Source organism: Colletotrichum godetiae (assembly GCF_030913485.1).
Source record: "Colletotrichum godetiae strain CBS 193.32 chromosome Unknown BDP55scaffold_37, whole genome shotgun sequence".
Lineage (NCBI taxonomy): Eukaryota > Fungi > Ascomycota > Sordariomycetes > Glomerellales > Glomerellaceae > Colletotrichum > Colletotrichum godetiae.
The window spans coordinates 133,041-160,727 of record NW_026851285.1 but is presented as its reverse complement, the minus strand read 5'-3'; the positions used below and the strand labels follow the sequence as shown (position 1 = coordinate 160,727).

Below are 27,687 nucleotides of genomic sequence, written 5' to 3'. Positions count from 1 at the left end.
TCTCCCTCTCTCCCCACGATACCTCCACTCCGTTTTCGCTCTCGTGGCTAACCTATTCCTCGAACGCCTCCAAAAGACCGTTGCAACCAACTGCCCCCTAATCCAGCCACCCCGCCGAGCCGGCCCTCAGACCACACCGCAAATCAAAACAAGATGGCCAAGAAGACTACCCTCACCGAGTTCGAGTCGGTTTTCCCTAAGCTCGAGGAGGTCCTTCTCGAGCATGCGCAAAAGTACAAGCTTCCCAAGGAGGAGCTGGCGTGGTACAAGAAGGCAAGCATTTAGCCACACCGACCCCCGACAATCCCCAACGATGTTGCTGCTAGCACCTCCTCTACTGTCTCAGTGATTGGATATGAGGCTATGCGTGTGAGCGCATGTGCGGCGACAATCTCATTCTCAAAGAAAAGGGGAAAACTGTAGAAGAACACCGACGATTAACAGCCTTCGCCAACAGAGTCTCGAAATCAACACCCTCGGCGGAAAATGCAACCGCGGCATGTCGGTCCCCGACTCCGTCTCCCTCCTCCTCGACAAGCCCCTCTCCGAGGAAGAGTACTTCCAAGCCGCCACCCTCGGCTGGATGACGGAGCTTCTCCAGGCCTTCTTCCTCGTCTCGGACGACATCATGGACAGCTCCATCACCCGCCGCGGCAAGCCCTGCTGGTACCGCCATGAAGGCGTCGGCATGGTCGCCATCAACGACGCCTTCATGCTCGAGGCCGCAATCTACACCCTCCTCAAGAAATTCTTCCGCGAGCACGCCTCCTACGTCGACCTCCTCGAGCTCTTCCACGAAGTCACCTTCCAGACCGAGCTCGGCCAGCTCTGCGACCTCCTCACCGCCCCGGAGGAAAAAGTTAACCTCGACAACTTCTCCATGGAGAAGTACCGCTTCATCGTCGTCTACAAGACGGCCTACTACTCCTTCTACCTCCCCGTCGCCCTCGCCCTCCACTGCCTCAACATCGCCACCCCCAAGAACCTCAAGCAGGCCGAAGATATCCTCATCCCCCTCGGCGAGTACTTCCAGATCCAGGACGACTACCTCGACAACTTTGGCCTGCCCGAGCACATTGGCAAGATCGGCACCGACATCATGGACAACAAGTGCAGCTGGCTCGTCAACCAGGCCCTCGCCATCGCCACCCCCGAACAGCGCACCATCCTCGAGGAGAACTACGGCCAAAAGGACAAGGCCAAGGAGGCCGTCATCAAGAAGCTCTTTGACGACATGGAGCTCAAGCGCCGCTTCGAAGAGTTTGAGGAGAAGCGTGCCGGCGAGATCAAGGACATGATTAACAACATTGACGAGAGCGAGGGCCTCAAGAAGGGCATCTTTGAAATCTTCTTGGCCAAGATCTACAAGCGCTCCAAATAGACTTACGACAAAAGTATAGTTACTAATGCAAGGGGGGCAGGCGCGCGTGTATTTGGCGCGGCATCATGTTACAAAGTCAGGAGCGGATTCTGCATGTGGAACATTTTGGAGAAGAAAAAGAAGAAAGACAGATACCAGAGTCCAATTGATTGACGATGATGACACCAACCCAAACAATAGAACTGTTAGAAAGCATGAAAAAAATAAATCCGTATTAAGAGTAAAACAAAGGAAAATGTCCCTGACTATGGGGTACCTAGTAAGGTAGGCAGGTAGATAAACTAAAAGAAAACAAAATGTTTCCTTCTTTTTGGTTCCCCCTCCAAAAGCTTTTTGGTGACCGACATGCTTTTGTCACGTCAACATCCGGGTATCTTACATGTTAAATGACACCACCCTATGCGCCCTAAATCGCGTCCACTGCAAGATCCGCTCTCCCGCTTCTTCTTCTTTTTCTCTTGGTTTTACAACGTCGGTGGCACTTTCCAGTCTTCAGCAGAGCGCCGCCGCCATCCGCTCTCGTGTGACCCCTCAGTGCCTGACGGTACCACTCCGCCCGAGACCTTGCGACATGCCCTGCGACATGCGAGGCCTCGTATCGCGGCCCCTTTCGCGTTCCACAAAGTTGATGAGCGGAACGTCATCGTCATCCCTTCTTGACGATCGCCGCGGCATAGATGGCATAGGAGGTTGCTGCTCATTGGAAACCACGCGACGTACAGCACCACCGCCTGCCGTGGACCTACTCCGTGGTCTCGAAGCGGCCGACTGCGACGCCATACGTTGAGGGGGGTACGCCTTTGCCGTGCCCATTCGGGTGACAGTTGGCAGCTGCGGCCCGAGGTGTCCGTCTGGCAGCTCCAGCCCAGTCGCCATCTCGATCAGGGGCTTCCCAGTGGGCACCCGTACACCGCGACCTTGACCATCTCGCCAAGCTGCGGGCAGGTCTGGCACCTTCGGCGTGAGGTCGACAAGAGGTTGAGGCATCTCTCGTTTCCCTGAAGATGACCCGCCGTCTGATGTCTTGGGACGCGATGATGTGGTCGGGCGTCCGGCGGGTGGCCGTGATCGACTCCGCGGCTGGGGCATAGGGTCCGTCGCCGTAGGACGAGACGAACGCACCGTGCCTCTTCTCTGCGGCATCCCGTTGTTTTCGTGTTCTGGGAACTGGCCGAGCAGCGAGTGCCCACCGGTGAACGGACTATCAACTGCATATTGTTGATGATCTGCGGTGGCAGCAGCCTTCTCTGCTTGCTGCTTGCGTCCCTCGTAAGCCTGGCCCAGCAGACCGCCGGATTTGAACTCGTCTTTGGCAAAGGGGTCGATGAGTCTCCTTGTCTGAGGCTGCGACAGATTCGGCGTGGTCCTAGATCGAGAGACAACCTTTTGAGACTGGATGTGTCTGGGTGTAGAGTGATGGTCCGCCGGTCGGGCCGTCGGCTTGTTGTCCAAATCCTTCCCAAAGTCGTCAATCGATTTCTCGAACCTGTCCATGTCCAGGAGCGGAGAGAACGTTCCAATGGTGTATGGCGTCTCTTCGGTGGATGGCCGGGGCCGGTGCAAAGTGCCGCTTCGTGTGAGACCGCCGCCGCCCGTTTTTGTTCCGCTTCTCGCACTGCTGCTGTGTGTAGATGACTTTTTCTTGTTCAAGTCAACTATCTTGTTTGCGATGTACCAACTACGCCACCCTTGCACGACTCTCTGGAAGTCTTCCGCGAGCTTGACATCGTCCGTGGCGAAGAAGTGAATGAAGTTTTCCGTATTCTGGAAGACTGTTGATTTCTGTTGACTCTTGATGGCAAAGCAATTCTTCTTTGGAGCTCTAATCTGCTTCAGCATGTCCTTTTCGGTGACTGTATATAAGTCAAAGTCGGACAGATGGCAGAGCGAGACGGCATCCTTGTCCGACAGTTTGGCATCCTTCTTCTTGGCCGAGAACATTTGCCCAGTCTCCAGGAGCGTGACGTAGCGTTTGTTCCATTTACCGGGCCGCTGAGAGTGGTATAGCGCGAAGTTGATGAGACCTGGGGGCGGATCGATGGTGCGGGGCACACTTTCGATGTTCAGGTCGGGGTTCTTGTCCGTAGGTTCACCCGGTACGATGAGTAGGCAGTGCTGCGTATCGCGGTCCCAGGAATTCATCACGAGAGCCACTGGCTCATAGCGTCTCAGGCGGCGTTCCAGACCAAACGCAAAGTAGCACTCGAGCACGACACTGGTTTGCGGGTTGATATTGTGGGTCATGAGGTTGGCGGCCGAGTATAGAATCTCACTCGGGGTAGTATCCGGGGTGACGGGAAGACTGATTGACGATTGCATGCAACGTATCGTCACTCGCTATGAGAGGGGAAAATTAGCAAAAAGATGAGGGTCAAGATCATTGATCAATATGAGGGAAAGACTCACGCGTTCTCCAGCATTGCTGGCAGAGGTCGGAGCATCTGTCTGGGGGACAATGCCGCCACCACCGGCTTGTATAAAGCGGGAGGGGTCCATGACACTGACGGGCCTGTGATCAAGGGTGAGGGGTTGAAAATATTGAGAGGGAGGTTTTGTGAGAGTAGTGGCAGGGTCGGACTTGCGACCCTTTCTCAAGAAGAAGGTGAACTTGTCGACAATGGGGCTCCGGACACGGGAGGCTGGTGCGTCGGGTACGGCAGCCAATTGAGCCTGGAGTCGAGCGAGGTCCTTTGCCTTTTGGTCTGCCAATTGAGCCGAGAGTCTCGCAAGGTCTTTTGCCTTTTGGTCTGCTAAAATGCGATCGGTCTCTGCTTCAAGACGAGCAACCTCTTCGGCCCAGCGAGCAGCGTCCTCCTCTTCCTGTTCTTTGCGACGTCGGTGCTCCTCTTCTTCCTGAGCGAGCAGTTGCTGGTGGTGTTGTTGGTGGCGCCGGCGCTGTCGATCTTCTTCTTGACGGGCAAGTTGCTGGTCCCAGTTGGGGTCGTTGCTGTTGTGGAGTTCCTCCTTATTGGTGTTGTTGGAGGTGTAGTAGTTGTTGTCAAGGTCGGGTTGGAGAGCGAGCTTGGTGATGATTTGAGAGCGAGCGTGTTCAGCCCTGGCAGCGAGCTTCAGGTCGGCGCATGACGAGTGGGAAGAAACCAAGATTGGATTGTGCGAACGAGGGCGCAGATGGAGACCGGGAGGCGGGACGAGGTCGCGTGCTCGGGTATGATGTGCCTGGGCTTGGACTCTGGCTTGGCCTTGAGCCGGGAAGGGCAACGGAAGCAGTCCCAGTCCCAGTCCCAATCCAGGAGGAGATGGTTGTGTTCGATGTAATAGCGAGTGTGGTGGTGGAGGGGGAGGAGGAGGAGGAGGAGGGTGATGCGGTATTGGCGGCGGTGGTGTAACTGGTTCAAGTGGTGCCGTTCCTTGGAATCCTTCTCCTGGCGCTGGCGCAGAAGCAGATGCAGGCGCAAGTGCGAATGCGCGGACGACTGGAACTGCTGCGACCACGGGCAATGGTGGTGTAGGAGGTACTGTCGTCAGCGGTGTTGGTGGTTGTGGTACAAGGAGGTTCGGTTTCGGTGCCGCAGACCAAGGAGCAGAAGCAGACGCATCAGCAGCTGACGCTGGCGCTGGTGGTAATAACGCTGATCCTGCAGACGGGGCCGACGGACAGGGGCCCAAGGCGTACAAAGGGGCGGCCTGAGTGGAGGAAACCCCTGGAACCCCTGGAACCCCTGGGGCTGGGGACGTGGACCCGGAATAGGACGGCGCTAGGGAGAATAGGGAACCTGGTTCGCTTGGGGGTCTGGGGCCATAGGGGCCGCATGCGTCTGTTCCAGTTGCACTCCCACCACCAGCAATACAACTAGCACGACCACCCGCAGGAGATGACCTGGTATCCGTAGTCGTAGTGGTAGGGGATTTTGGAGACGAAGAAGGCGGCGAAGAAGAAAAAAAAGGAGGAGACGAGCTTCCATGCAAGGGGCTCCAGCTGTCGTCAAGATCCGGTTTGGGGGCCGTCTTGGTTGGTCGCCTTCGATTGGGGTAGCTGAACCGCACGGGGGACTCGGGAGGGGCTGGGACCGCCATTCTTTTTCCACCGCCAACCGCACCATCTCCAGCATCAACACCCCCACGACAATAATAATTCGCACCATAGCCTTCATCTCCTGGTGTTACTGCACCACGACTGACCGAAGAATTGTCGAAATCAAACGGAGATGAACCGTCGCTGACGCCGGTATCGGCCATGAGGTCGGGCCACTGCCATTGCATAGTCAATTGCGGTGCTCCCGATGGGGTCTGCGGCGGCGGCGTCGACAGCAACGGCGCCGTGCGCCTCCTCCTTGCCGACGAAGCTGGTGTTTGCTGCTGCTGTGGTTGCTGCTGATGCTGATACTGATACTGAGGATGCGGCGACGAGACCGATGTCTGTCCATCATCACCAGCAACGCCACTTTCCTCCTCCTCGTCCACGGCAATCCCAATGCCTAGACCCAACGCAATGCTCGTCGCCGTACCCGTCTCGGTCGTCGCATTCGACACCGTCTCGTCGTCCTGGAAAATATCCACCTCCCAGTCCCGCCAGTTGCGTCCAAAGTCCAACACGCTCTTGTGCTCCCGCACGCTCCTGTACCGCGTGAGCCTCCCGGCGGTAACGCTCTGGCCCCGTCGGGGTGGATGCGGCGCGGGCGATTTCGGTGGCCCTGGGCCTGCCGACATGGTGCGATTAATACGCGAAAACCCTTCCATGGTGGGTGCGTGTGTGTGGGTGCGCGATTTGTGTGTAAAGTGATTGTGTTATTTCGTTTCCAGAGCTCGTTTCTCTCTTCTCTCCCTCGACAGTGTCGTCGTCGTTTTCGATAACCTTTCCCTTGAACTGTTTGCCCGATGCGATGCAATGCTAGACAGGGTCTCGAAATCAGAACCCCAGATTTTCTGATCCGATGGCGTCGATGGTAGCGGCGACGGCGTTGTGCGGCTGCGGCCCAGTCCGCTGGAACCTTGGAACCCTCCGAGCTGATCGCCCCCAGCCCAACAGGGAACACTTGAACGTTATCTTGCAGCCTTTGCTCTTTTTTCCCCTTCCTTTGATTGCTGCCGCGGTGCTGCCCCAGGACCCTGCAGATCTCTCTGCAAGTGATAGATAACGAAAGTTGAGATTGATAGGGGGTGGTCCGTCCCGACAAAACTTGTTTTTTCGGTTCCCGGGTAGGGAAATATTTGACGGGGGTTCGCAAAAAGGTAAAAGTAAAAGTAAGATGTGAGGTAATATTGATTAGATTATGTGGCTACAATAGTAGCACTTTAGAGTTGAAGCAATAAGCAAAGTAAGTAAGTTGACGATGATGGGAAATTTAGTTGTCGTGTCGTACAAGCAAAAGACGACGTTGATGCAGGAAGCAGCAAGCAGGCAAAACCAGGAGCAAAAAGCGAAGGAGGAAAGAAGGAAGGGGAGAAGAAGAAAATGTGGCAAGACCTCTCCTTCCCATAAGTCGGGGACCTTCCTACCTTCCAAGACGGAAGGCAAGGGAGGCTTTTTACATCTCTCCCAGGAATCGCCTCATCTTTTCTCTCTATTCACCTTACCTTACTTTACCTTACCTGTTCGCCATTCAGCATTCAGCAGACTACGCGTCAGCTGAAGGGGGGGCCATGTGTGACCAGAGGCATGCAAAGCACAACGAGAGCGCGACACCGCACGTCCTTTGCCAAATGCCAGTCGTTCTTCGTCCAATTTGCACCCCATAGAAGGTGGATGGTGGTTCAGGAACGAGCAAGCTCTACATTCCAGACCACATCCCCGATTCCCTCTCAACGTGTCAGTGTTTACAGTTTCTCTCGTACGATTGACGCGACCTCGGCCTGGGCAGAATCCCCCACGATCGGTGAGTCCGTGTAAGCAGGGTTGTAATTTCAGCGAGATGCAAAAGTCACGGTTTTGAAATTGCCTCACGTTGCTCGTCATATGGCATATGATTTGCCTTGGATCGCTCCAATATTAGCTGACAGGATCCCCTCGCTCTTTGAGGTAACTTACCTGCCCGATCCGAGTTCCCATACTTCGCCATTTCTCCGATTTCTCTTACATTTCCTTTATATCCGGGAACCACCTAATGCACACGCATCATGGCAGTGAGCTGTAGGTTGTTTTTACCTTCGCGGGTTAACAGTCAAAGGGAACAAGAACAGCCTGAAACCTAGCATTCTATGAAGGAGTACATTTCTAATCCCGGAAGAGGTTCTACTACGCGTGGAGCATTATACTTCGGGTTCTTTAGATAATCTTATGTTTCGTTCTTCTTCCTCGAGGTTATTCCTTTTCATATTAATCGACCTCTGCTTTACTGCCCGCTCAAGACAAGTCAAACAGCCTACCTAGATCCATATCTGCCACTTATCGATGTCTCTGCCCATCGATTGAACCATTGCGATTCAATAAACATGCCAGCATCGGGTAGAAAATCGAGTAGAGACGGGCACATCATGTCTGCAACCAGAAAGGCCCTCGTCCTGTGCACCCCCCCCCCCCCCCCCCCCTTCTTCATCACGCTGTTGATCTAGTCAGGTTCGAATCTGTGCACCAGAACTGTCCAGATAGAAATATCTATCCCAGTGAGACGAGATGAAGCCAGATTCAGTGCCGGAAAGCATGCACCTCCCGCCTCCACCACCCAATGAAGTCGCTCGTCGACACATCAATGCCCAAATCCTTGAGAGCCCGCGTGCTGAGATGACAGTCGTACGGCCGCTGCACGCTCGCATTTGGGTCGTTGCCCTCCGTATTGGCAATGATGCCGTCCATGGAAAGGTCCATGATATCTGCAAACTTTTGGCAAATCTCGTACTTTGTCATCCTGTCCTCGCTAGAGAACTGCAGGATCCTGGGAAACGAGCTGCGGTCTTCGGCCCCGAGGTACTTGTCGGCGATATCTGTACTTCTGTCAGTCATGAAATCTTCACGCGCGACGTGGCCTGCAATTACCGTGACACACGCGCCCAATATCCTCCGTGTTGGTCGGGTACCGAATCGCCCAGTGATCCATCTTCACCTTGGCGCCCCCGTCCTGCGTCTTCCACAACGTGTCCATGAGAACATTCGTCGCGCTCTCCGCCGGCGTGTCCGCCTTGCCGTACAGCACAGGTACACGGAGGACGAGGCCCAGCCCCGCGGCACCGGGCCCAGCGGCCTCGTACTCCTCCAGCACGGCGCGCTCGCCGTCCAGCTTGGTCTGGCCGTAGAGGTTTGTCGGCCCCGTCTGCGCGTCGGCCTCGTAGGGGGCGTCCCCCTGTTTTCCGGAGAAGACGTAGTCGGTTGAGATGTAGATGAGCAGGGTCGAGCGGGCGGCGCAGAGCTTGGCGAGGGACCGTGTGGCCTCGACGTTAAGGGCGCGGGCGGCGTCCGGGTCGCTGTCGACCTTGTCTGGGAACCTCTGGGCGGCGCCTGTTTATACTGTTGTGTGAGTGTGTGCTGGAGTTCTGGTCTCATGAGAAGACGTTGTGATATACATACAGTGCACGACTACCTGAGGCCTGGCAATATATGTCAGTAACGTATGGTCTTGGACAAGCATGAGAATGGCAGCCTTACTTGGATTCGTCGAGGAACTTTTCAACTTCAGAGGTTTTGCCGAGGTCGACTTTGAAGACGGAGACGCCGTCGGCGCGAGAGTATCCCGTACCCTTGACGTTCCAACTCTTCATATCAAACGCCCGCGATACCTGTCTTCCGAGGAGACCAGTGGCTCCGGTCACGACCACGTCTTTGCCTGCCATGTTTTTGAATTACGAGTGCGTCCTTGGTGCAGGAGGATAGTTTCCAAAGTGAAGTAGAGTCTGCCCGCCTCCTGAGTGATGTCTGCCAAACGATTTGCGTCAGGTCAAGTGTCGACCAAAATGTCATTCAATTACATAGAAAGCTCTGGTGCCGTCGACTACCCCGCGGTGGGGTTCCGCGACCCGACCGTTGTTGCGGGAGACTCAATTGGGTCAACTCGCATAATTACATCATCATCATCTAATGCATATTCCATCCGAGGGCTTCTTGCTCCTGCTTCATCACGGCTTGCATCCAACTTCTTCTCAACTTGAGATGAACACATCCATCGCGTGAATCGGCAGATGGCACGGATGATTCCGATGGACTTTCAGAGAAGAGATTGATGAGGGGGGCCCAAGCCCGTGAAGGTTGACGTTCCAAAAGAAGGCTCGCCTCGACTTCTGGAATCGTACCCAATTTGACATGATCTACGAGCAGGCATGCGGCTGCGCGACACCTCGTGCCGAGAGACTCGGCGGCAGGCAAGAGGAGATACATCGCAATTCTCGGCAGCATCGTCGTTTCGTCTTTCGGGACTCGGTGGTGGACGGACCACAGCTGAAAAATGCCGTCAACCCTCAAGGTCGAGTCATGGCCAGTCTTTCGACGATGTTCCGCCTACACCGCACCGTAATGATACTAGGCCCGTTTCTCGCAGCTCGCATCATCTCGCATCTGGGTGCAGTGCTATCACATATCCCAAACATCTGACAAGGCATCATGTGGTCTAGCAGCAAGGTTGGACAACACCTACAGATACGTGATACCGTACCATAAAGCCTCTGGGGAAGATCATTTCGGAGAGATTCGAGCGGCTAGCACTGATCGAGCCACGGGTCCTTAGCTGACCATGTTTACCTTCAGCGGTCTACCTGAGCTTTGCGCTCTACGTTATCCGTGCCATCTGGCCTAGATATGCGCCCCTCTAGTTCTACTATGTAAAGTATGCACAGGGAGACCCTCGCCAAGCCCAGCACACGATCATCCAACCCATCTTCTCTTCCAGTATGGCTTGCGCAGCGGGGGAGCCTGCCTGCCTACCGTACGGCCTACGGAAAAAAAGATGGATTGACCAACTTCTTCTACGAAGAAACGCCAAAAGCCCCCAATCAGCGACCCTGTCCCAGGATGATCTATCGGAGCATGGTACGAGCAATTCAGGGCTAGGTACATATGCAGCGCCGGCATATGCACAGTACAGTTGGAGAGGCAATAGCGCCTTGAACGGGTAGAACTCAAATGGAAAACTACCATTTATATCATTCGATGATCAGACGAAGGAAGTTCGCAGGATTCAATCCTGGTCCGCTTCCAAAAAAGATAAGACACAGAGAGAGTGTGACTGGGAGAAAATAGCGCGATGCCACGACTCGGTCCGGCATGCGCAATATCCCTAGAAACATTCTTCAAGACTTGGAAAGTTGGGCAGTGATCACTCACCGGCGCAATTCTCCGCTCCGAGTAGGGTCACTCATCCACCCGTGGAGTAAGTAAGTTGGGTATTGCGACTGTTCATCCAAGAAAGGAAAGAAAGAGGACGAAGAAGCTAAACAGCTTTTCTGACAATGTCATGACAGGGAAAATCGCTGTCGTATTTGGTTGGCGGCGGTTAATACTATGCTTTTTATCCCTTCCGGTGGGCGACTGCAAAAACGTCTCTGCCATCGTTGCCGCATTCCAAGTTGTTTTCCTTCGGAATACTACCTACTGCGATTCATGTATGTTGATGTGTAGTCAAAAACGGGGTTGCTTGAGGTTGCGTCGTTGCAAACTTTTTCGCAAGTTGCAGAGCCGCGAAGACTCGTAAGCCCAGATCACGCGGGGTAATAACGCAGGTTTGATATTGGCCATTCATGCAATGTCAAAGCGGTGAGGTTCCATTGGATAAGTGTCAAGTTGAGTGACAAAGTTTCCAGGTGGAGGGGTGCGTGAACTGTCTATTTCTGTTTCCTGGGTCAGCTTCATGCTATAGCACAGCATATTAATACATGCAACCCCAGTGGAGGGTTTCTCTTTGGTCTATCTAGTTGTCAAAGGTATCAACAGGACGTTCTTCGCTATGTATTTGGCACTCTTGTGTGCATGATCATCAATAGTAAAGGCTTGTATTAGAAAGTAGAAAAAAAAGGATCCCGCCTTCTTTCTCAGAAACTTCCCGAGCTGGTTGTCGAATATAGCTTTGCGTCGTAATCACGTTTACCAGGAACTCCAGCCCCCGTATCCCTAGGCGCAGCATCTCTCCTCCCACCACCCCCTCGCGGCGTCGAATCCCGTCGTTCGTCGTACACGATATTCACTTCCGTCGTGCGCATGATCCCGTCGTACGTCATGATCTCCTCCTCGCTCGTTGTGGGCGAGTGGCCCCGGATCTCGGACCGGCCCTTCATGCTCTTGAGCTGGAAGGCGTCGGCGGCGTTGCGCGTGGTATTCGAGCGGCCTCTGGTGCCAGTGGTTGCCGTCGCCGTAGCCACCGTGTTGCGGGACTTCTTCGTCGGGTCGCCGCTGCGGTTGTAGCCGCCCCCGTAGCGGCCGTTGGAGGAGCTCTTGAGGGAGGCGAAGAACTTGGGGAACCAGCGGAGGAAGAGGCCGCGCAGCGCCGGGGCCGAGGCCGTGATGATAGCTAGGTTCGTCTCGACGGCGGAGTAGGTGAAGCGGATGTCGTAAGTCGGGTCTTGTTGGTTGATGTGGTATGATATCTCGATCAGCCATGCGAGGCGGAGGACGCTGACGGCAGTGACACTGCAAGATAGGATGTATTAGAAAGGAGTTGTGACCAAAGTTGATTTGTTGTGATTCTTATGACTTACACAGCACCGAGACCAAAGACTGCAAGGAGCGCCATCTTGACGCGGAGAGGCATCTTCAGCCCGAGAAAGATCCAAAATGGCAAGGCCAGCGCCAGCACGTCAGTGAAGATTGTGAGGGAGGCGGTGCTGACGTAGAAGGCGGCCATGTCGATACACTTGCCCTCCGTCGGCGGGTTCCGGCCCGCCTTTTCCCAAAAGTAGCTGATGGGCTGGCACTGGAAGATGATTGTCGTGAAGATGGCGATGCCCAGCGCAATGTTGAAGACGTTGAGCGCGTGGATGGCGTACCGGACCGACCTCTTCTGGCCGCTGAGCCGCAGCAGGAACATGAGCACCGACGTCTTGACGATGGCCAGGATAGGGTTGTACAGCAGCTGGATGATGTAGTTCCAGAGGCTGCCGAGGCGGCTGTCGGCTTCTAGAGGTATGTCGTAGACGTGGATGCCGATGAAGCCTAAACGCATTCCCATGTATGATGCTGCCGTCTCGGCCATGGAATCTGCCTGGAGGGGTTCATTGTAAGTTACCGCCCAAAGATGAATACTTGAGCCTTCAAAACTCACCATTGCGAAACATATCAAGCCATCGTCTGGAGAGCCCAAGGTTAGCCATCAGGCATTGGGAGAAGGAGTTATACTCATGTCGAGATTCTCCTCGGTCAAGAACATGTCTTGGATGTACTTACCCCAGCCGAACTGCTTAGTCGTGACTCGACTGTATACCCGTAGACCAACTACTAGAAGAGCAATCGTTGGAAAGAAGAACAGCACAAAGAAACCGGTATGTTGCAGAGACGAGTAAGGGTATGGGTAGTCGTCGGTGATGGGAGGCAGCGCCGCTGAGGTGCTGCTCGTGTCCCTCAACTGAGCCGCGTGGACCAGCGCCGCCACGGCCTGCGACATGTTGAATCTTCCCGGTCTCTTGTCGAATTGAGACTTGTGCCAAGGTATAGACCAGTGACTTATTCCAAGCTCAAGAGAGCCTTGGCCAACAAACGGGGGTCAGATATTTGATGCGAGGGCGTGGAAAACGGTTCAAAAAAATGGGATGGGGATAGAGGTAGATTCTATATGCCATTGCCCCCCTCGGGTAAAACTGCAGCTTGCTTGGAAAGGAAACGCCTTTTTCACACTCTTCTTCCACGTCTTGGAGTAGAAGACGTACAACTCAGGTAGGGGTTGCCACGGAGGGCAAGAAAAAGACAAGAGAAATTTGGCCACCAAGATGCGATGAGAAAGGTCAACCTCTCTCTCTCTCTCTCTCTTCCCAGACTTGCAGCAAGACAGGGCCGGGATACAAGAGAAGAAAACGGAATAGCGGCAGGCAGGCAGGTAGGTAGGGCCAATCGAGGAGGACCTCTCGGTGGCCTCTGCCCTCTCCTCTGAACAGCTTTACACTAACTGTGGCGGCCCTGGCTTTCCAAAACAGATTCTGTTACCAGTCATGTGGGTGTGGCCGTGGGAAGAGAAAATGGAGCTGCTTTCTGGGAGAAGGACGGAGGTGGTGGTTAATCCCTACACCATGGATTCTTCTTTCACACACCCCCTTGGATCCTGCTGCTCTACATCTGGCAAGGATATCTTTTTCACCGGCCAAGAGTTCGATCGGTATCCTTGTGTCGGACACTCAAGTTGTGAACAATGTCGGTCCAGGCCTCAAGCCGGTATCGAGGGGCCGAGGAAGAACCCAGAAGTTTGGGACTTTCTTCCAAGTTCCACAACATCCCGCCGTCGATCTATGTGAGGATTTGCTGTTTCTTGGGTGCCCGATGTCAGTCGGCGCTGTGACTAGCGACCGTTGAGACTACCAAGCGTCAGTGGCGTAACAGAAAAGCAACCGTCCCGTCCATTCCACTCCTTCCATCTTCTTCTCTGACAGCTTCTGGGCGTTGCGAAATGGTCTCATGTCTGTGAGTTCCCGTCAACAAGCTTACTTGACAAAGATGGGGAGAGGGGGAGATGATCGGGTTGTACGGATAGACTGCAGTGTGTAGTCTGTCCAGTGACTCCAGCCTGAAAGTGGGAAGAGAGGGGCGGATGTGTTCCCCCGTCATGCTGCCCAAGGAGGAAAAGAACCCGAAGCCGCTCGCATTTGCCCCCTCCTATGCTACTTCGTGGCGCGAAGGAGCAGGTTGCTGTGTAAATTAAAGGCGAGTCTCGCTGTACAAAAGCTGGCCTATAGAACCAGACCGTGAGACTGGGGGTGCGAGCGAGGACTACGAGGGTGGGTTGCTTGCAGAGATCGCGGGCGGCCCATCTGGCAGGCGTGGAGCACTGGAGCTTCATCGGGGTAGCATTTCCTTGGAGACTCTGGGTAATCGAACGATGGCTGAAGATTGACGTCCAGTCACTCGTGGGGCCAGACTGGGGGGGTTTGGGTTGTCACAGTTGTGTACTTTATGAGTGGTGGTGTAGGGAGTACATCGAGACACTTCGTATAAGTTGAGCTGGGACTTGTTGGTGCCCAGGACCGTGGCCGACGAACCCACGTTTCCAGGCCGAATCCCGGGACGCAGGTACACTGGGGTTCCGCAGCAAGTTCGGACCAGGTGAAACCAACCTGGAATTACACACTACCTGGCCGTACGCTGAGCTTGAGAACCTGGAACTTTTCGCTAGCGCGGCTGCGGCCGTGGTTGAGCGAATTGCTGAGTTGGGCACCGAGCCGCGTTGTCTACCTTTGCATGCGATGCATACGAAAGTACATGGATCCGTACGAGAGGATGTACGAAGTATTACAGGTAGGCAATAGGAATAGGGGCCCCGCCTCGGTCTTCGATGCATAACCAGGGGGGCAACAGAACAAGAGAGCGATGTAAACTTGTGATAAAGCAGGAACTCGGAAGCCGAGATTGGCGAATGTGGCTAGACTTTCTGTTTCTTTCTCTCTCCCGAGGCCGACGGGATGGGGTTGATAGTTGTCATTCAAAATGTTGTAGTCTCTGAAGAGTGACGACTAACGAAACTCCTGAAGAAGCCCATGCATGGCCACCGGCGGCGCAGCAGATTACCCACGGGAAGTCCCATGTCTCTCGGCTTTCCCACGTTGACGTGAAGAAGAAAGAAGAAAGACGCAGGTCCGCCGGGAAAATCTGCGACTGCCGTGCTGTCACACCTACTTTCTGCTTGCTTTGCCGCAACCTCGCGGTGGCGTGTTGAAGAACTTGCTGTCTGGAATGTGACATCGACTTGTCATAGACGTCCATCATCGCCAAACGTCCATGGATGGCACTGCCTTTCCAAATAATACCCCAGAACACGCCTAGCTAGGCGCCGACAGTGCTAGCCGATAAGATATCGGAAAACCCGTATTGTTGCAGAGATCCAAAGGTGGTCTTTGCTTTGAATGATCACCTCGCGGGAAGACAGGGCGCGGCACACGATGGTCCGACAGGATTTGCAAGCCCGCTGCCCCCGCCGAGCATATATTAATTCGCCCTCAATCTCTTCTGCGCGGGACAGGGGTTGCCAACACCCGGGCCAGTCTCCCTCCATGTCATGCATGCCGACCAACCGGCAGGCAGACATGTGAGGAAGAAAAGAAAGAAGGAGTTTCGGCCTGGAGTTGGGGCTACTGCAACATGCCGCAGAATTGTTCTCTCAGGTCCTTCCTCTTCTCTTGACAATTTCGGATGAATGTTCGCTCAGTAAGCCCTCCCTTTGGTGACTGGTCGTGGCGAGTTTTCGTTTCCGTAATGTGGGCGGCCAACGAACATCACACACAACTCAGCAATGTCGTCGTGACAGGCTTAAGCTTTCGTCTCAAGAGAATAAGGGAAAAAAGGGATGACGGGTTATTTACGAACCTAAACACGTCGGGGGCAAAACGAAACAGCCGGATCGTGGGCATAACATGGAGAATCCCTCTCTCTTTATCAACAGCGTCTCCGCCACTACCAACCCCTTGGTACATGTCTGAATCGCTAGTGAAATACTTTCCATAGTCCTTGAGGCTTATGCTCATCTCTGTACTAGGAGTGACTGTGCCTTGATCACAAGGTGACCTCTCTGTTTTTTCCCAGAGCCAACTGAACAAGGAGAATTGTGCGAGAAAAGGATTTCGGGGACTTTGTGTAAGACCGGCTTCAACCTTGCTGTCTCTTGACCAGCCGAATCTGGCAACTGGCTGGGATACCGCGGACAGCTTAGGGGGGCCTATAATCCTTGAGATGAAGAATCCTGCGTATGCAAATCTCCCATACGAAATAGATGCACGCCCGAGCTAGTGTTGGTTGTTGGTTGTGTTGTTATGTGCCCATTGTGGACCTAAAGGCGAATAGCAAAACGGACCAAGTGGAACCTTTCGTGGAGTAAGAAGAGGGAAACGAAGCAATGAAAAAGACGAGAAGCTCGGGAGTGTTGCAGAAGTTTCGTTGGAATGTAACAACTTGACTCGCTAAATAGACGTTGCCTTACCTAAAGTTTTACTCTCAGCTCAAGCGGTTCATCCAATTCCAGAGTCTTGAAAAGCCAACACAACAAGACATGAACTGACATGCCTTTACTTGGCCGCCTGAGTATTCCCATGTGACGAGTACTCATTCCGAGCGGATTTCCCAAGCTAGACTCTCGCTCCGCCGACCGTTGACGCGCACTGCCATGCTGTAAGTCGGCGAACCAACCGACCGGCCGGCCACCTTGCGCCGGGTCGCAGCAACTTGCAAGACCAAGGGCCGAGTTGGCAACTGTACATGCAAGGACCGGGGCCATGATCCCTGGGGGTGGGAAGGGTTGCGGGGGCCACCATCTCGGCCAAGGTTGCCAAGATCCAGGCTCCGATGTGCAACGTCCAGCCACTCAACGGACGCGCAGTCCGCACCGGACCCTTGCCGGTGCCGACTCCAAGTGGAGATGAAGCTGCAGGTCTGTTGGACCGGTCAGGTCCTCTTCTCTTGTGACTACGGAGTACTGCGTGTGAGTGACTTTCTCGTGTTGTCCTAACTCCAAAGTCCATGAGACTCTTTGGCAACGGCTCCGAACATGGCAACCTCGCCTCCAGGATTGCCCCTAACCCATCATCTCCCACGAGGAGGTCAGCATTGTTCATCTCCCTCGGACGGAGTCTCGTCTCTTGAGGGATTCCCTTCATGCCTGTTATCAACGAGCACATTTGACCAAATCTGGGACCCCAGACAAAGGATGCCTGCGACGCATCCGCCGCTATCAGTTGTTTTTGGGGTGCTCTCGGCCGTCAATATTGGACTGTTCCTCGTCCTTGACCTTTTGCCCCCTTCGCGCCCCCTCATCTGGCTTCCTTAGAAAGGCATGGGTTATACAGGTAGTGTAGAAGAGCCCTTGCAAACATTGCATCCCGGCCGTGGACCGTGGATGCTTTGACCTACGTCAATCCGCAATAAGGTAATGCCTCCCAGACGTACAGCAAGACTATTGCCATCGAGCCCACTCCTGCCCGCTATTATACCTCGTCGTCCATCGTTCGATCCCCTTCTAGGTGGCATAGCAAGGCCATTTCCATGTTGGTTCTCGTCGTTTGCAAACGTGTATCCCACCGCTTCGGCCTCTCTGCCGCCCCTTCCAGTCGTCTAGTATCAGTCCAACGTTCCATTTGCTCATCTCGGTCTCCACGCGTTCACCCCGCTGTCGCCGTTGGGAGAACCGCGAATTAGATCTGCGAGGTCTTATATTTGAAGCACTTCGTCCCATCTCTATTGATTGATCCTTCCTGCTCCCCATCCGTCCATCAGCAGTACTCGCGTCTGAATCCACGTGGCAACCATGTCTTCGATGCGTTCCCTCTTGACGGCGGCTCTCCTGTCTGCTGGCCACTTGGCTGCGGCCCAGACGATCGTCGTCGACGGCCAAGAAGTTGGTAAGTACTACACTACCCGCTTGAATCATCAAGGACTGAAGTGACTGACTTATAACCCCTTAGCCGCCGACGCCTCGACCGTTGCCCCGGCCGCCGAGGTTGCTGACGTCTCCATCGCCAGCACCTCCGCCGGTCTCTCTGACGGGGAAAAGCTTCAGCTCACCGATGCCGTCCTCTCGAACCTCACAGCGCTTCAGCTGTCCAACATCTCCCTGTTTGGCTTCGAGGACGGATCCTCGGTCGAGAAGAGATCGCTCTTTGGTCGATGCAAGACGTACCCCGGAGACATCCTGTACCCGATCGGTCTCGTCTGGAACATCTTCGATCTCCTCCTGGGCGGCGCTCTCACCAAGACCATCCCTGAGGCCTCTGTGTGTTACGACGACTTTGGCAACTATGACCAGGCCAAGTGCGACTTCTTGACCGCCAACTGGGTCAACGGGTCGTACTACCACACTGAGGACCCCACGGCCATCAATGCCGTCCTCTTTGAGGGCCTGAACTGCATGCCCCCAACTATCAACGTCGGCGAGACCAACTGCAAGGTTGGTGGTCTGCCTTCCTACGTTGTTGAGGCCACCACCGTCGCCCACGTCCAGCTGGCCGTCAACTTTGCCCGTAACCTTAACCTCCGCCTCGTCGTCAAGAACACTGGCCACGACTTTGGCGCGAAGTCCACCGGATACGGTGCTCTATCCATCTGGACACATAAGTTCAAGAACATTGACTTCTACGAGAACTACCAGCAGGACTCTTACAGCGGCCCTGCTTTCAAGCTCGGCGCCGGCGTCCAGGCGTATGAGATCTATGAGGCTGCCAACAAGTACGGTGTCACCGCCGTCGGAGGAGAAGGCCAGACCGTGGGTGTCATGGGTGGTTACGTCCAGGGCGGCGGACACAGCCCCATGTCCGGTCTGTACGGCATGGCCGCGGACAACGTCCTCTCCTTCGAAGTCGTTACTGCCGACGGCCGCTTCGTGACAGCCAGCGAGTCCCAAAACCCCGATCTCTTCTGGGCCATCCGCGGTGGTGGCGGCTCGACGTACGGCGTCGTCACCTCTGCTGTCGTCAAGGCGCAGCCCAAGATGAACATCACCACTATGACCTTTGCCTTCTCCAGCGGTGACAACCTCACCACCGACCAGTTCTGGACCGCGCTGCGCTTCTACTTTGACGGCTTCGTCGAGTATGCTGTCGACAACGCCAACTATGGATACTTCCGCATCCAGAACCTCGGCACCTCCTTCGCCTTCGACATGGGCCCTTGGTGGGCTCCCAACATGACAAAGGTCGAGCTCAGCGAGCTCGCGGCTCCCCTCTTTGCCAAATGGGCCGAGATGGGCCTCGTCGTCGAGCCCGTCTACACCGAGTACGACAACTTTTACTCCGCCTGGCAAAATTCGTTCCCGTTGGAGCCCTGGGGATCCAACGCCATCCGCCAAGCCAGCCGTCTTTTCCCCAGAGCCAACTGGGAAGACGAGACTAAGCTCAACGCAACCTTTGAGGCCATCAAGTCCGTCTCCGAGGAGGGCGGCTATATCGTGGCCTTCAACATGATGGCGGCGCCCAAGACGGGATACCCCGACAACGCCGTCAACCCGGCGTGGCGCGAGGCCGTTATGCACTGCATCACCGCCGCCCTCTGGGACCCGACCGCCAACGAGACCGTCATCAAGACGGCCAGCGACAAGCTCACCTTTGACTGGATGCAGCGCTGGCGCGACGTATCCCCCGGCGCGGGCGCGTACATGTCTGAGTCGGACTACATCGAGCCCGACTTCACCCAGGCCTTCTGGGGAACAAAGTACGAAAAGGCACTGGAGCTCAAGAAGAAGTATGACCCCAATGACGTCTTCTACGCGCAGAATGGTGTTGGGTCCGAGAGCTGGGAGATGTCGGAGATGATCATGGGCAACTTGCCTTCGCAGAACAGCAAGTTGTGCCGCAAGCAGTAGTCGGTGTTTGTTTTGCTGCGTTGAGTAATTGAGCCGCCAGGGTTACCTTAGGCGTTGTTGAGACTTCTTTGTAAATATTACTGCTGTATATAAGAGTGGCTGGCATGACCTGCTGCCTAGACCTTAGAACGAAGATTGTGAGATGATCTCACAAGGCATTAGAATAGCGAGTACTGCGTCCTAGTACATCTTCTTGAACCTGACTTTTGATCTCGTTTCATAAGCGAACTGAGTTTTGACGAGAGTGACGATGACTTAGCTCCTCGCATTTCTTGACGCAAAGCAGACAGAGCGTATCATAATTTTGAAGTCTTGTCCGGGCTGGTCTGGGCTGCTTTGATAAAAGACGTCACCTCATTTAGTGCCAATGATCTTGCCGGTCATAGGAGGCTTTCAGGAAATCCTAACCTTAGTGTTCTCCTTGGTCGGGATGTTCTTGGGAGAAAAGTAAAAAGCCAAACCAATGACAGTATACATATCAAGTGCCATAACCCCCTTCAGATAATTAGACCTGCCGCTCTTCGTCAAGGAAAGAATGACAACTAGTGTACAAAAATTATAGACAGAGACCTGGAAAAATCCATAAGTCAAGTCCATAGGCCTAGCGACAATCCACCCGAGAGAGAGACGAGAGAGGAGGTCACAAGGAAAGCAATCTGAATGCTAGAGCCTGTTGTGATTCAAATGGCGAGGTCCATCTTGTTCCTGGTGGCCATGAGAACAGCAGTAACATGCCCTGTCGCGTTAATCACGACCGGGATAAGAATAAAAGTGCTAAAGCTCTCGGTAATGTGTGTTACGTGGCAAATGCTGTCCAGCAGATGATTGGCGCAAATAGCGATGCAATATGCAGCAACAACTAGTAATGTGAGAGCAGGAAGGAGGCTTATGATTGGATCTTCGGCCTCTTCTTCGTAGTTCGAAACGTCAATACTAAAGATTTTGGTGTGAGTATGTAGAGTAGCAAAAGGATTATAGAAATGCTGCGAGAGGGGAGAGTGATGGCTTGATTGACTTCCAGGTTGGCGGCGTCATTTCCCCGAATTTGTAACACAGAGGAGAGCTAAATCAAAAGACTAGTTAAGACACGAAGTTCATAAAGGGGGATACTTACTGTAGAAGGAAGAATAAAGGATGCCAAAGAAATTACCATTAATGAACGTGTTGTTCGTGCTGTGATGGGAGAAAAGCTTTGTTGTATGCCCTCGGCGTCCAACACATCGCGCATGTTGACTATGTTTCCAACAAAGCATATGCCCATGAAGAGCAGTAAACTCGAGAGAATTGATCCTAGCATAGTTGACTGAACAATTCCAACTTGGCCATTTCTCAAGGCAACGATACCAATGATGAATCCAGCAATATTGCCCAAAACAGCATAAAGCAGGCCTCCAAGAGCGTCGGGCAAGTTCAATGACACTTTCTTGGTTACGAACTCCAGTATAACCGTAAGAAGAGACACAGCGGTTAGATTGAAAGCAAAAACTTCGTTTGGATTCCAAGGATATCTTCCAGCAATGACACCTAGGATACCGTAGCCAGGAGAAAGGTGATGTAGCCTATAATGCAGATAGCTAACAGTTCTAGAAGATGAAATGATGCAACGACGAAATGAAAGAGATTCAAAATGCTTGCATTTCAAAGTTAGTTTTCTCGTGAGGCTCCAAACTCGTGATGGATGGCTCAAAGTGGCATTGCCGGTATTGGTGTTTGGGTAGTATGTCAAGTAAAAGAGAGACCCGAGGCTCCCCTGATCACCATAGCCTTCAGCCAAGCAGACATCGCGGGTAGTCAAGTGATTATCGTGATTTAGAAGCAGTGATTCCTCGTCGATAGTGCCTACACATCCATTGCGTTGATTGGTGATGCCACCAAGACGAACGTTGTCGAGAGAACGCCGGGTTGACATACTGCGATGTTGATCGTCTGGACCATCAGGCAGCATAACCAGAATATGTCCTCGTTGCTGGTTCAAGTTTCTTTTCTTTTGATTTATAAGGTTGGATTGAAAAAGTCGTTCTATTATCGACGGAACGAGCGAGGTAAGGGAAAGTAGATAGGAGGGAGGCATCACAGGGGATGAGGCGACTGAAAGACAAAGTATGCGGGGCAAGGCGGATCAGGCTCCTACCAAGTGGTACTGTATTACGGTCGGTTTAATGATGTTTAAGGGGGTAAGTACCAAGTAGTCACCTATTTGCCATTGTAGCACAGCCATCTTCAAACAAGGCTGATAATGGACACGTAAAGGTCTCGCATCTCAGGCCCTTTTCAGTTGGCCAACTCGCTTATGTATAGCTGATCACCTTAAGGTGCACCGGTATTGCTATACTGACACTGTTCCTTCCACACTCTATTATATTCTGCCAACCTCGAGAAAGACATTCGTAAAATATCATCTGAAATTTGAAGCCCAGAGGTCATCACAAGGGCTGCACTTCTAAGCGTGTGTCTCGTCAATATTGACACCTTGACTTTGGAAGAGGTGTCGGAGCCTTTCTCAATCAAGTACGCCATTCTGTCGCATACCTGGGAGGACGATGAGGTGACCTTCCAGGATTTCAAGACATCGAACAAACTGGGGCGAGACATAAGTCCGGGTTCTCCAAGATTGAGAAGACATGTGAGCTTGCGCGCTAACGAGGTTTCTAATATGCGTGGGTGGACACTTGCTGTATCGACAAATCGAGCAGTGCAGAACTAAGCAAAGCTATCAACTCAATGTTCTCATGGTACAGGGAGTCCACCGTCTGCTTTGTTTTTCTGTCAGACTTACCGGCGTCCGAGAGATTGATCGAGCAAGTGGACTTGACGTATTTCTTTCCCTACACTCAAAAGACATTTGCTGCCTGTCGATGGTTCACTCGGGGCTAAAGTTTACAAGAGCTCATTGCTCCGAGCGAAGTGGAGTTCTTCGATTCACAATGGGGGTGATTCCCTCGAAAAGTCGATTGCCTCGTTAAGCTGGAAGAAATTATCGGCATACATCGCTCAGTTTTGGAGCTCTCCTCAAATATACGGCAGACTCCGATAACTGTCAAGATATCCTGGGCAGCATCTCAGAAGACGAAACGTGTCGAGGACCGCGCTCACTCTCTTCTCGGCATTTTCAACTCAATATGTCAATATACGGTGAAGGATCCAAGGCTTTCCGTCGCCTTCAAGGAGGAAATATCCTGGGAGACGAATGACCTGCCTCTGTTCGCGTGGAGGGGGCCTACCCAAGAGGACGCGGGATATCAGAGGTTCAGGGGCATCTTCGCGAGGCCTCCAAGCGAATTCAGCTCCTGTTCAGAATTGCAAGGATCTGGCACCAAACAGTACTCACAAAGCAGGTTTACTCTCACCAACAAAGGTGTCCGGTTTGAGAAGAAGTCATACAGGCATGCCTAGGGCGCGTATGTCATGTATCTGGGGGTAGACATGCGACAAAACACACCAGTCTGCATCGTTCTCACACGCACAGCAGAAGGTCTTATTTGCAGCGAACCTTGGTTGTTGACGTACGAGCAGTCATGGAACCTGTCCAGGATTCACAATACTTTCACAATCCACGTCCAAAATGATGTGAGCCTACAAGAAGATGCCATCTTTTGGAGACAGAAACGTAGGTCATTCCATATCGACTTGAATCTTCAAACATCCCTCAAGCTTGAACAGCTTGAGTTGCATCCGCAATATCTGTGGGACGAGTTCCATTTGGCTTTCATCGCCAGCAACCCTGACAAATCTTATCCTGCCAGGCTGAAGTTTCTAATCCGCGATAGCGACAGTAACTTCAGTGAGAGCTTTCCTCTAACCCTGACGTTAGGATGGGCCAGTTCGCATCAACAGCCCTTTGCTTTACTTTACGGGTCTGAAGAGTTGGTAGACACTACTAGGCTGGCGATCAGGAACGTCCCCCCGGACAACTTCCCAGACCTTGTTAAGGACGATATCGACTGGATTAGTTCGAACAAAAAGAGCTTCGAAAAGGCACTCTCAAGAATCAATACGAACCCTGAATTCCAAGCTACGGAGGTACAGTTTGTCACTCGGAAGATAATGGTTCTGTACTGTGGCTTGCACAAGGTTTCAGCTTTCGTCGCTACATTCAGGGTCGAATTAGAGACGCGGCAGAATCACAACAACAGAATCACCTACCATGCTTCTCTTTCTGGTAAGATCTCGAGAATGGAGGGCCGCATTGCCATGTTGGCTTTGAAATCAACATAAGCAAATTCAAGTTGATGGTCGAGATTTGTGTGTTTATCGCTCGGTATCCTGTAAAACTAATCTTACCTAAGGTTGATATGTCATGTGCTGAGGGCGAAGCATAAGGTGACTAGCTATCTTCATAGTAATCAAGAAGGACACCATCTCCGGTGTTAGGGAGATCAAGTTACACATTCTGATGAAAACACATCGCTGTCTGTCTCATTCAAATCTTTTGTTCTGTAACTTGTTGCTCTGATTAGTGGAATTTGTGCCATTTAATCATCAAACATAAACCTTGAAATGATAGGTGACTGCGGAGTTCAAAAGAGCCATCGGCAACGACAATATTGTATCAGTAGCGCGCAAGTGCCTGTCTTATGATTCTACTCCTGCTGCCGCTCGTTTCTCCCCCGAAACTGGAATTGCCCAGAAATACAATTCCTCAGCTGCCAGCGAAGGAAGATGGTTGTGATGAAAGCCAGCGAGAGGCTAATGGGAGGAAGCAAGGTGGAGGTACGTACCGACCACAAGACCCGCTTTTCATTTACACGCTAGTCCAAAACGGAGCAGGCGCATAACCTGCCTTGCGAATTTCAAGGTGACATCTTTCGAATTTCCATCTAAACACAGCTTCACGAAGGCAGCCGATCATCATGGCCTCGATCGCGGCATCACTGGCCTCGGCCCTCCCGAAACCCAAGTACACTGGCGAAGATGAGGAAGCTCCCTCACGCGCCCTGCAACGCGGCCCGCGTATCGTCGGCGCCGGCCAGCTGGACGAGACGCAAATCGTGCTGAAGCGATCGGGCCCTCCACCATACCAACAGCGAGCAGGATGGCGACCGCGAGGACCCGAAGACTTTGGCGACGGCGGCGCGTTCCCCGAAATACCGATCGCTCAATACCCGCTCGACATGGGGAAGAAGGGCGCGACGACCAGCAACGCGCTCGCCATCCAGGTCGACGGCGAGGGCAAGCTCGACTACGGGGCCATTGCGCGTCAAGGCCACGCCGAAAACCGAATCGTCCATACTTCCTTCAAGGATCTGATTCCTCTCCGTCAGCGCGCCGATGCTGGAGAAATCGATCTGAGCCGGCCGAGTCAAGAGGAGGTGGAAGCGACGGCGGAAAAGACGAAGAATGCGCTGGTAGCGCTGGTTAGCGGTGCCGTGGCCGCCCAGAAGCCAAAGACTCTCAGTGTTGGAAAGCGAAATGACCCGACATTTGTGCGATACACACCAGCGAACCAGATGGGTGACAACTCGACCAAGCAGGACCGTATCATGAAGATTGTAGAGCGGCAAAGGGACCCGATGGAACCCCCCAAGTTCAAGCACAAGAAGATCCCTCGCGGACCGCCAAGCCCGCCACCCCCCGTCTTGAGATCGCCGCCACGAAAGCTGACGGCTAAGGATCAGGAGGACTGGCGCATCCCTCCGCCGGTCTCCAACTGGAAGAACCCCAAGGGTTTCACGGTCCCCTTGGACAAGAGATTAGCGGCCGATGGACGCGGACTCCAGGACGTGGCGATCAACGACAAGTTTGCTCAATTCTCTGAAGCGCTGTATGTTGCAGACAGACACGCCCGCGAGGAGGTCAGACAGCGTGCAGCCATGCAGCAGCGTCTGGCAGAGAAGGAGAAGGCGCAAAAGGAAGAGAACCTCAGAATGCTGGCCCAGAAGGCTCGTGAAGAAAGGGCCGGCGGCGGCAGACGGGACTCACGATCACGGTCACGGTCACGCAGCTACAGCGACTCAGACTCGGAAGGTTCGGACGGCTCGGAGGACTCCGAGATCCGGGAGAGAGAAAAGGCACGAAAGGAGCGTATGCGCGAGGAGGAGAGGAAACTCCGACAGTCACGCATGGGTGCCGAGAGGAGAGTCCAGGTCATGGCAAGAGAACAAAATCGCGACATTTCGGAAAAGATTGCTCTGGGTCTCGCCAAACCTACCCAGTCCAAGGAAACCATGTATGACTCGAGACTTTTCAACCAGTCCAGCGGCTTCGACAGCGGCTTCAACGAGGACAACCACTACGACAAGCCGCTCTTCGCAGCGCAGGAGGCCATTGGCAGCATTTACAACCCGCGAGCCAACATGGACGACGAGGACGACGAAGCGGCAGGTGATAAGGAGATGGCCAAGATTCAAAAGACCAGCCGGTTCGGCGAGGCTTTAGGTAGGGGGACGTTCAAGGGCACAGAAGATGTCGAGGTAAGTAACCCGTTTCAAACGAGAGCAAAGGGCAGTGCTAACAAACATTTCACACAGGCGAGAGAGGGACCGGTGCAGTTTGAAAAGGATGCCGGGGACCCCTTCAACGTGGACAAGTTCCTGTCCGAGGTGGAGCAAAACTCTTCATCCAAGAGGGGGTACGGCCTTCAGGATAACGATTCCCGGCAGCCGAAGCGGGCACGAGTGGAAGAGGATGATGATTAAACAAGGCTGGATTATTTTTTTCCATGTAGCCGAAGAAAAGCTTTGGGTTACCAAGTTGTACGACAGGGCGGGTGGAACTTGTTTTGACTGGCATCGAGATGGGCGGCCTTAATCGGGGCATCGTGGACAGCCTCATAAACTGCAAAATTGCAGTGCATAATGCAATTAAAAGCAGAAATTCGATTTGGGCCTACATGTAGAGACGTGGTGAAGAAACATTGGATGATTGCGTAGACTTTCATGACCCTTTCTTGTGTTTTAGGGCGAAAATTCTGTTGAGATTGGCTCGAAGCCGACTGGGTGAGTTGGCCTAGCGACGACGCTGGTTGTTTCAAAGACGGCGAATTCATGCGGACTTTTATCATCGGACTGGTTGCAAACCTCATGCTCTCTTCCAAGACAAGGCCGAGAACCGGACGAGACGGATGGGGATATTGGCATCTGGAGCGAACGACTGGATGGCTGCTGGGTTTGACAGGCAAACAGGCCTCTTGATTCGGTAAAACTTGTCAGAGTAGGGTGTCGGCGGGAGTGACAGTCGTGGCCGGCGAGGGGCACGTCGTGGGGTGTCATTGGTGGTTTTGCATGGTGGTCCGGGTGTTGAACCAAGATTCAAGACATCAGGCGAGCCAGGGAAGGGAAGAAAAGTTGAGACGAAGATCAGGCAGTGTTGTGGGAAACGTGGGTGGTGGCTGGAGCATTGGACGTTCCGGGCCTATAATTAAAGTCCGTATTGTGTTTGGTAGGTATCTTGGTATAGTAGGTAGCTTTGGTTGACAGGTTTTGGTGTTGAAACAGTTGCTTTCTTACTCTCGTGGCTTTTTAAGCTCCGAGTCGGAGACTTTTGCCAATGCCTTGGCTGTGAGCCAAGCGGCTTTCAGGAATGTTACTGTTCATACTTTTCTTCAAGGGGTAAGAGTTTACTATCTAAGAGGGTTGCGAGGGCAGCAGCGGAGAGTAGCAAAAGGTGGGTTACCGTGAAGTATGAAGTGAGGAGAGTTGGTGTTTTATTTGGGGCATCGTGAGACGACGCAAAGAGAAGAGAGTAATAACAGAGGAGGGAAGGAGAATGAGTAAGAGCTGTTGTAAGCTTAAATCTGTCCAACCACCAGCGGAACGTTTTCCAGAGTTTGACCTCACATATACATATTAGGCTTCATGTTCGCATCACGCAGGTCAGGCTTTCCGGGCTGTTTGCAACCCATTTCTAATGTTCACTCAAACCCCTCCAACCTCCCGATGGACAGGTCGCAGATGTCAAATTGTTGACCAGCTCTCCCGATCTTGTTCCACGAGTTGGCCTGGGTGGCGTTGC

At 53.3% G+C, this 27,687-nt stretch overlaps 9 protein-coding genes across 9 annotated transcripts; 4 read left to right on the top strand and 5 right to left on the bottom strand.

The window, feature by feature from the left end:
* The first annotated feature begins 300 nt into the window (after positions 1-300).
* BDP55DRAFT_246482 (farnesyl pyrophosphate synthetase) lies at positions 301-1,646 on the top strand. Its single transcript, XM_060566248.1, has one exon. The coding sequence runs from the start codon at positions 500-502 to the stop codon at positions 1,379-1,381; it is 882 nt and encodes a 293-aa protein (XP_060426545.1). The 5' UTR covers positions 301-499; the 3' UTR covers positions 1,382-1,646.
* BDP55DRAFT_246475 (uncharacterized protein) lies at positions 1,647-6,176 on the bottom strand. Its single transcript, XM_060566247.1, has 2 exons — positions 3,788-6,176; positions 1,647-3,718 (listed from the first exon to the last, which is right to left on the bottom strand). The coding sequence occupies exons 1-2, from the start codon at positions 6,077-6,079 to the stop codon at positions 1,913-1,915; spliced, it is 4,098 nt and encodes a 1,365-aa protein (XP_060426544.1). The 5' UTR covers positions 6,080-6,176; the 3' UTR covers positions 1,647-1,912.
* A 1,698-nt stretch (positions 6,177-7,874) lies between these two features.
* BDP55DRAFT_672654 (RmlD substrate binding domain-containing protein) lies at positions 7,875-9,262 on the bottom strand. The gene is made up of 4 exons (XM_060575547.1): positions 8,919-9,262; positions 8,841-8,860; positions 8,313-8,771; positions 7,875-8,260 (listed from the first exon to the last, which is right to left on the bottom strand). The coding sequence occupies exons 1-4, from the start codon at positions 9,101-9,103 to the stop codon at positions 7,965-7,967; spliced, it is 960 nt and encodes a 319-aa protein (XP_060426543.1). The 5' UTR covers positions 9,104-9,262; the 3' UTR covers positions 7,875-7,964.
* Positions 9,263-9,277: 15 nt separating this feature from the next.
* Positions 9,278-9,895, bottom strand: BDP55DRAFT_246451 (uncharacterized protein). Its single transcript, XM_060566246.1, has one exon. The coding sequence runs from the start codon at positions 9,660-9,662 to the stop codon at positions 9,345-9,347; it is 318 nt and encodes a 105-aa protein (XP_060426542.1). The 5' UTR covers positions 9,663-9,895; the 3' UTR covers positions 9,278-9,344.
* A 1,395-nt stretch (positions 9,896-11,290) lies between these two features.
* On the bottom strand, positions 11,291-12,855 carry BDP55DRAFT_634806 (CFEM domain-containing protein; the record flags this gene model as incomplete). Its single annotated transcript, XM_060572713.1, has 4 exons — positions 11,291-11,885; positions 11,954-12,456; positions 12,517-12,542; positions 12,639-12,855. 4 exons carry the CDS (start codon positions 12,853-12,855, stop codon positions 11,291-11,293), a joined length of 1,341 nt encoding a protein of 446 aa, XP_060426541.1.
* Positions 12,856-17,688: 4,833 nt separating this feature from the next.
* Positions 17,689-19,737, top strand: BDP55DRAFT_558171 (FAD binding domain-containing protein; the record flags this gene model as incomplete). Its single annotated transcript, XM_060569773.1, has 2 exons — positions 17,689-17,782; positions 17,846-19,737. 2 exons carry the CDS (start codon positions 17,689-17,691, stop codon positions 19,735-19,737), a joined length of 1,986 nt encoding a protein of 661 aa, XP_060426540.1.
* A 225-nt stretch (positions 19,738-19,962) lies between these two features.
* On the bottom strand, positions 19,963-21,519 carry BDP55DRAFT_750203 (uncharacterized protein; the record flags this gene model as incomplete). The annotated part of the gene is made up of 5 exons (XM_060580614.1): positions 19,963-20,307; positions 20,460-20,642; positions 20,672-20,800; positions 20,888-21,261; positions 21,477-21,519. 5 exons carry the CDS (start codon positions 21,517-21,519, stop codon positions 20,131-20,133), a joined length of 906 nt encoding a protein of 301 aa, XP_060426539.1. The 3' UTR covers positions 19,963-20,130.
* Positions 21,520-23,142: 1,623 nt separating this feature from the next.
* Positions 23,143-23,952, top strand: BDP55DRAFT_634803 (uncharacterized protein; the record flags this gene model as incomplete). Its single annotated transcript, XM_060572712.1, has 1 exon — positions 23,143-23,952. The coding sequence occupies one exon, from the start codon at positions 23,143-23,145 to the stop codon at positions 23,950-23,952; it is 810 nt and encodes a 269-aa protein (XP_060426538.1).
* Positions 23,953-24,587: 635 nt separating this feature from the next.
* Positions 24,588-26,372, top strand: BDP55DRAFT_558032 (SKIP/SNW domain-containing protein; the record flags this gene model as incomplete). The annotated part of the gene is made up of 2 exons (XM_060569754.1): positions 24,588-26,147; positions 26,205-26,372. 2 exons carry the CDS (start codon positions 24,588-24,590, stop codon positions 26,370-26,372), a joined length of 1,728 nt encoding a protein of 575 aa, XP_060426537.1.
* Positions 26,373-27,687: the final 1,315 nt, after the last annotated feature.

Excerpts from the sequence above, each read along its gene's own strand:
- BDP55DRAFT_246482 (XM_060566248.1), top strand. The coding sequence starts at position 500 with ATGTCGGTCCCCGACTCCGTCTCCCTCCTCCTCGACAAGCCCCTCTCC.
- BDP55DRAFT_246475 (XM_060566247.1), bottom strand. The coding sequence starts at position 6,079 with ATGGAAGGGTTTTCGCGTATTAATCGCACCATGTCGGCAGGCCCAGGG. Across the intron at positions 3,719-3,787 it reads CCAGCAATGCTGGAGAACGC|CGAGTGACGATACGTTGCAT; the intron begins GTGAGTCTTTCC and ends CCCCTCTCATAG.
- BDP55DRAFT_672654 (XM_060575547.1), bottom strand. The coding sequence starts at position 9,103 with ATGGCAGGCAAAGACGTGGTCGTGACCGGAGCCACTGGTCTCCTCGGA. Across the intron at positions 8,861-8,918 it reads AAGTTCCTCGACGAATCCAA|GCCTCAGGTAGTCGTGCACT; the intron begins GTAAGGCTGCCA and ends ATATATTGCCAG. Across the intron at positions 8,261-8,312 it reads TATTGGGCGCGTGTGTCACG|ATATCGCCGACAAGTACCTC; the intron begins GTAATTGCAGGC and ends ACAGAAGTACAG.
- BDP55DRAFT_246451 (XM_060566246.1), bottom strand. The coding sequence starts at position 9,662 with ATGCTGCCGAGAATTGCGATGTATCTCCTCTTGCCTGCCGCCGAGTCT.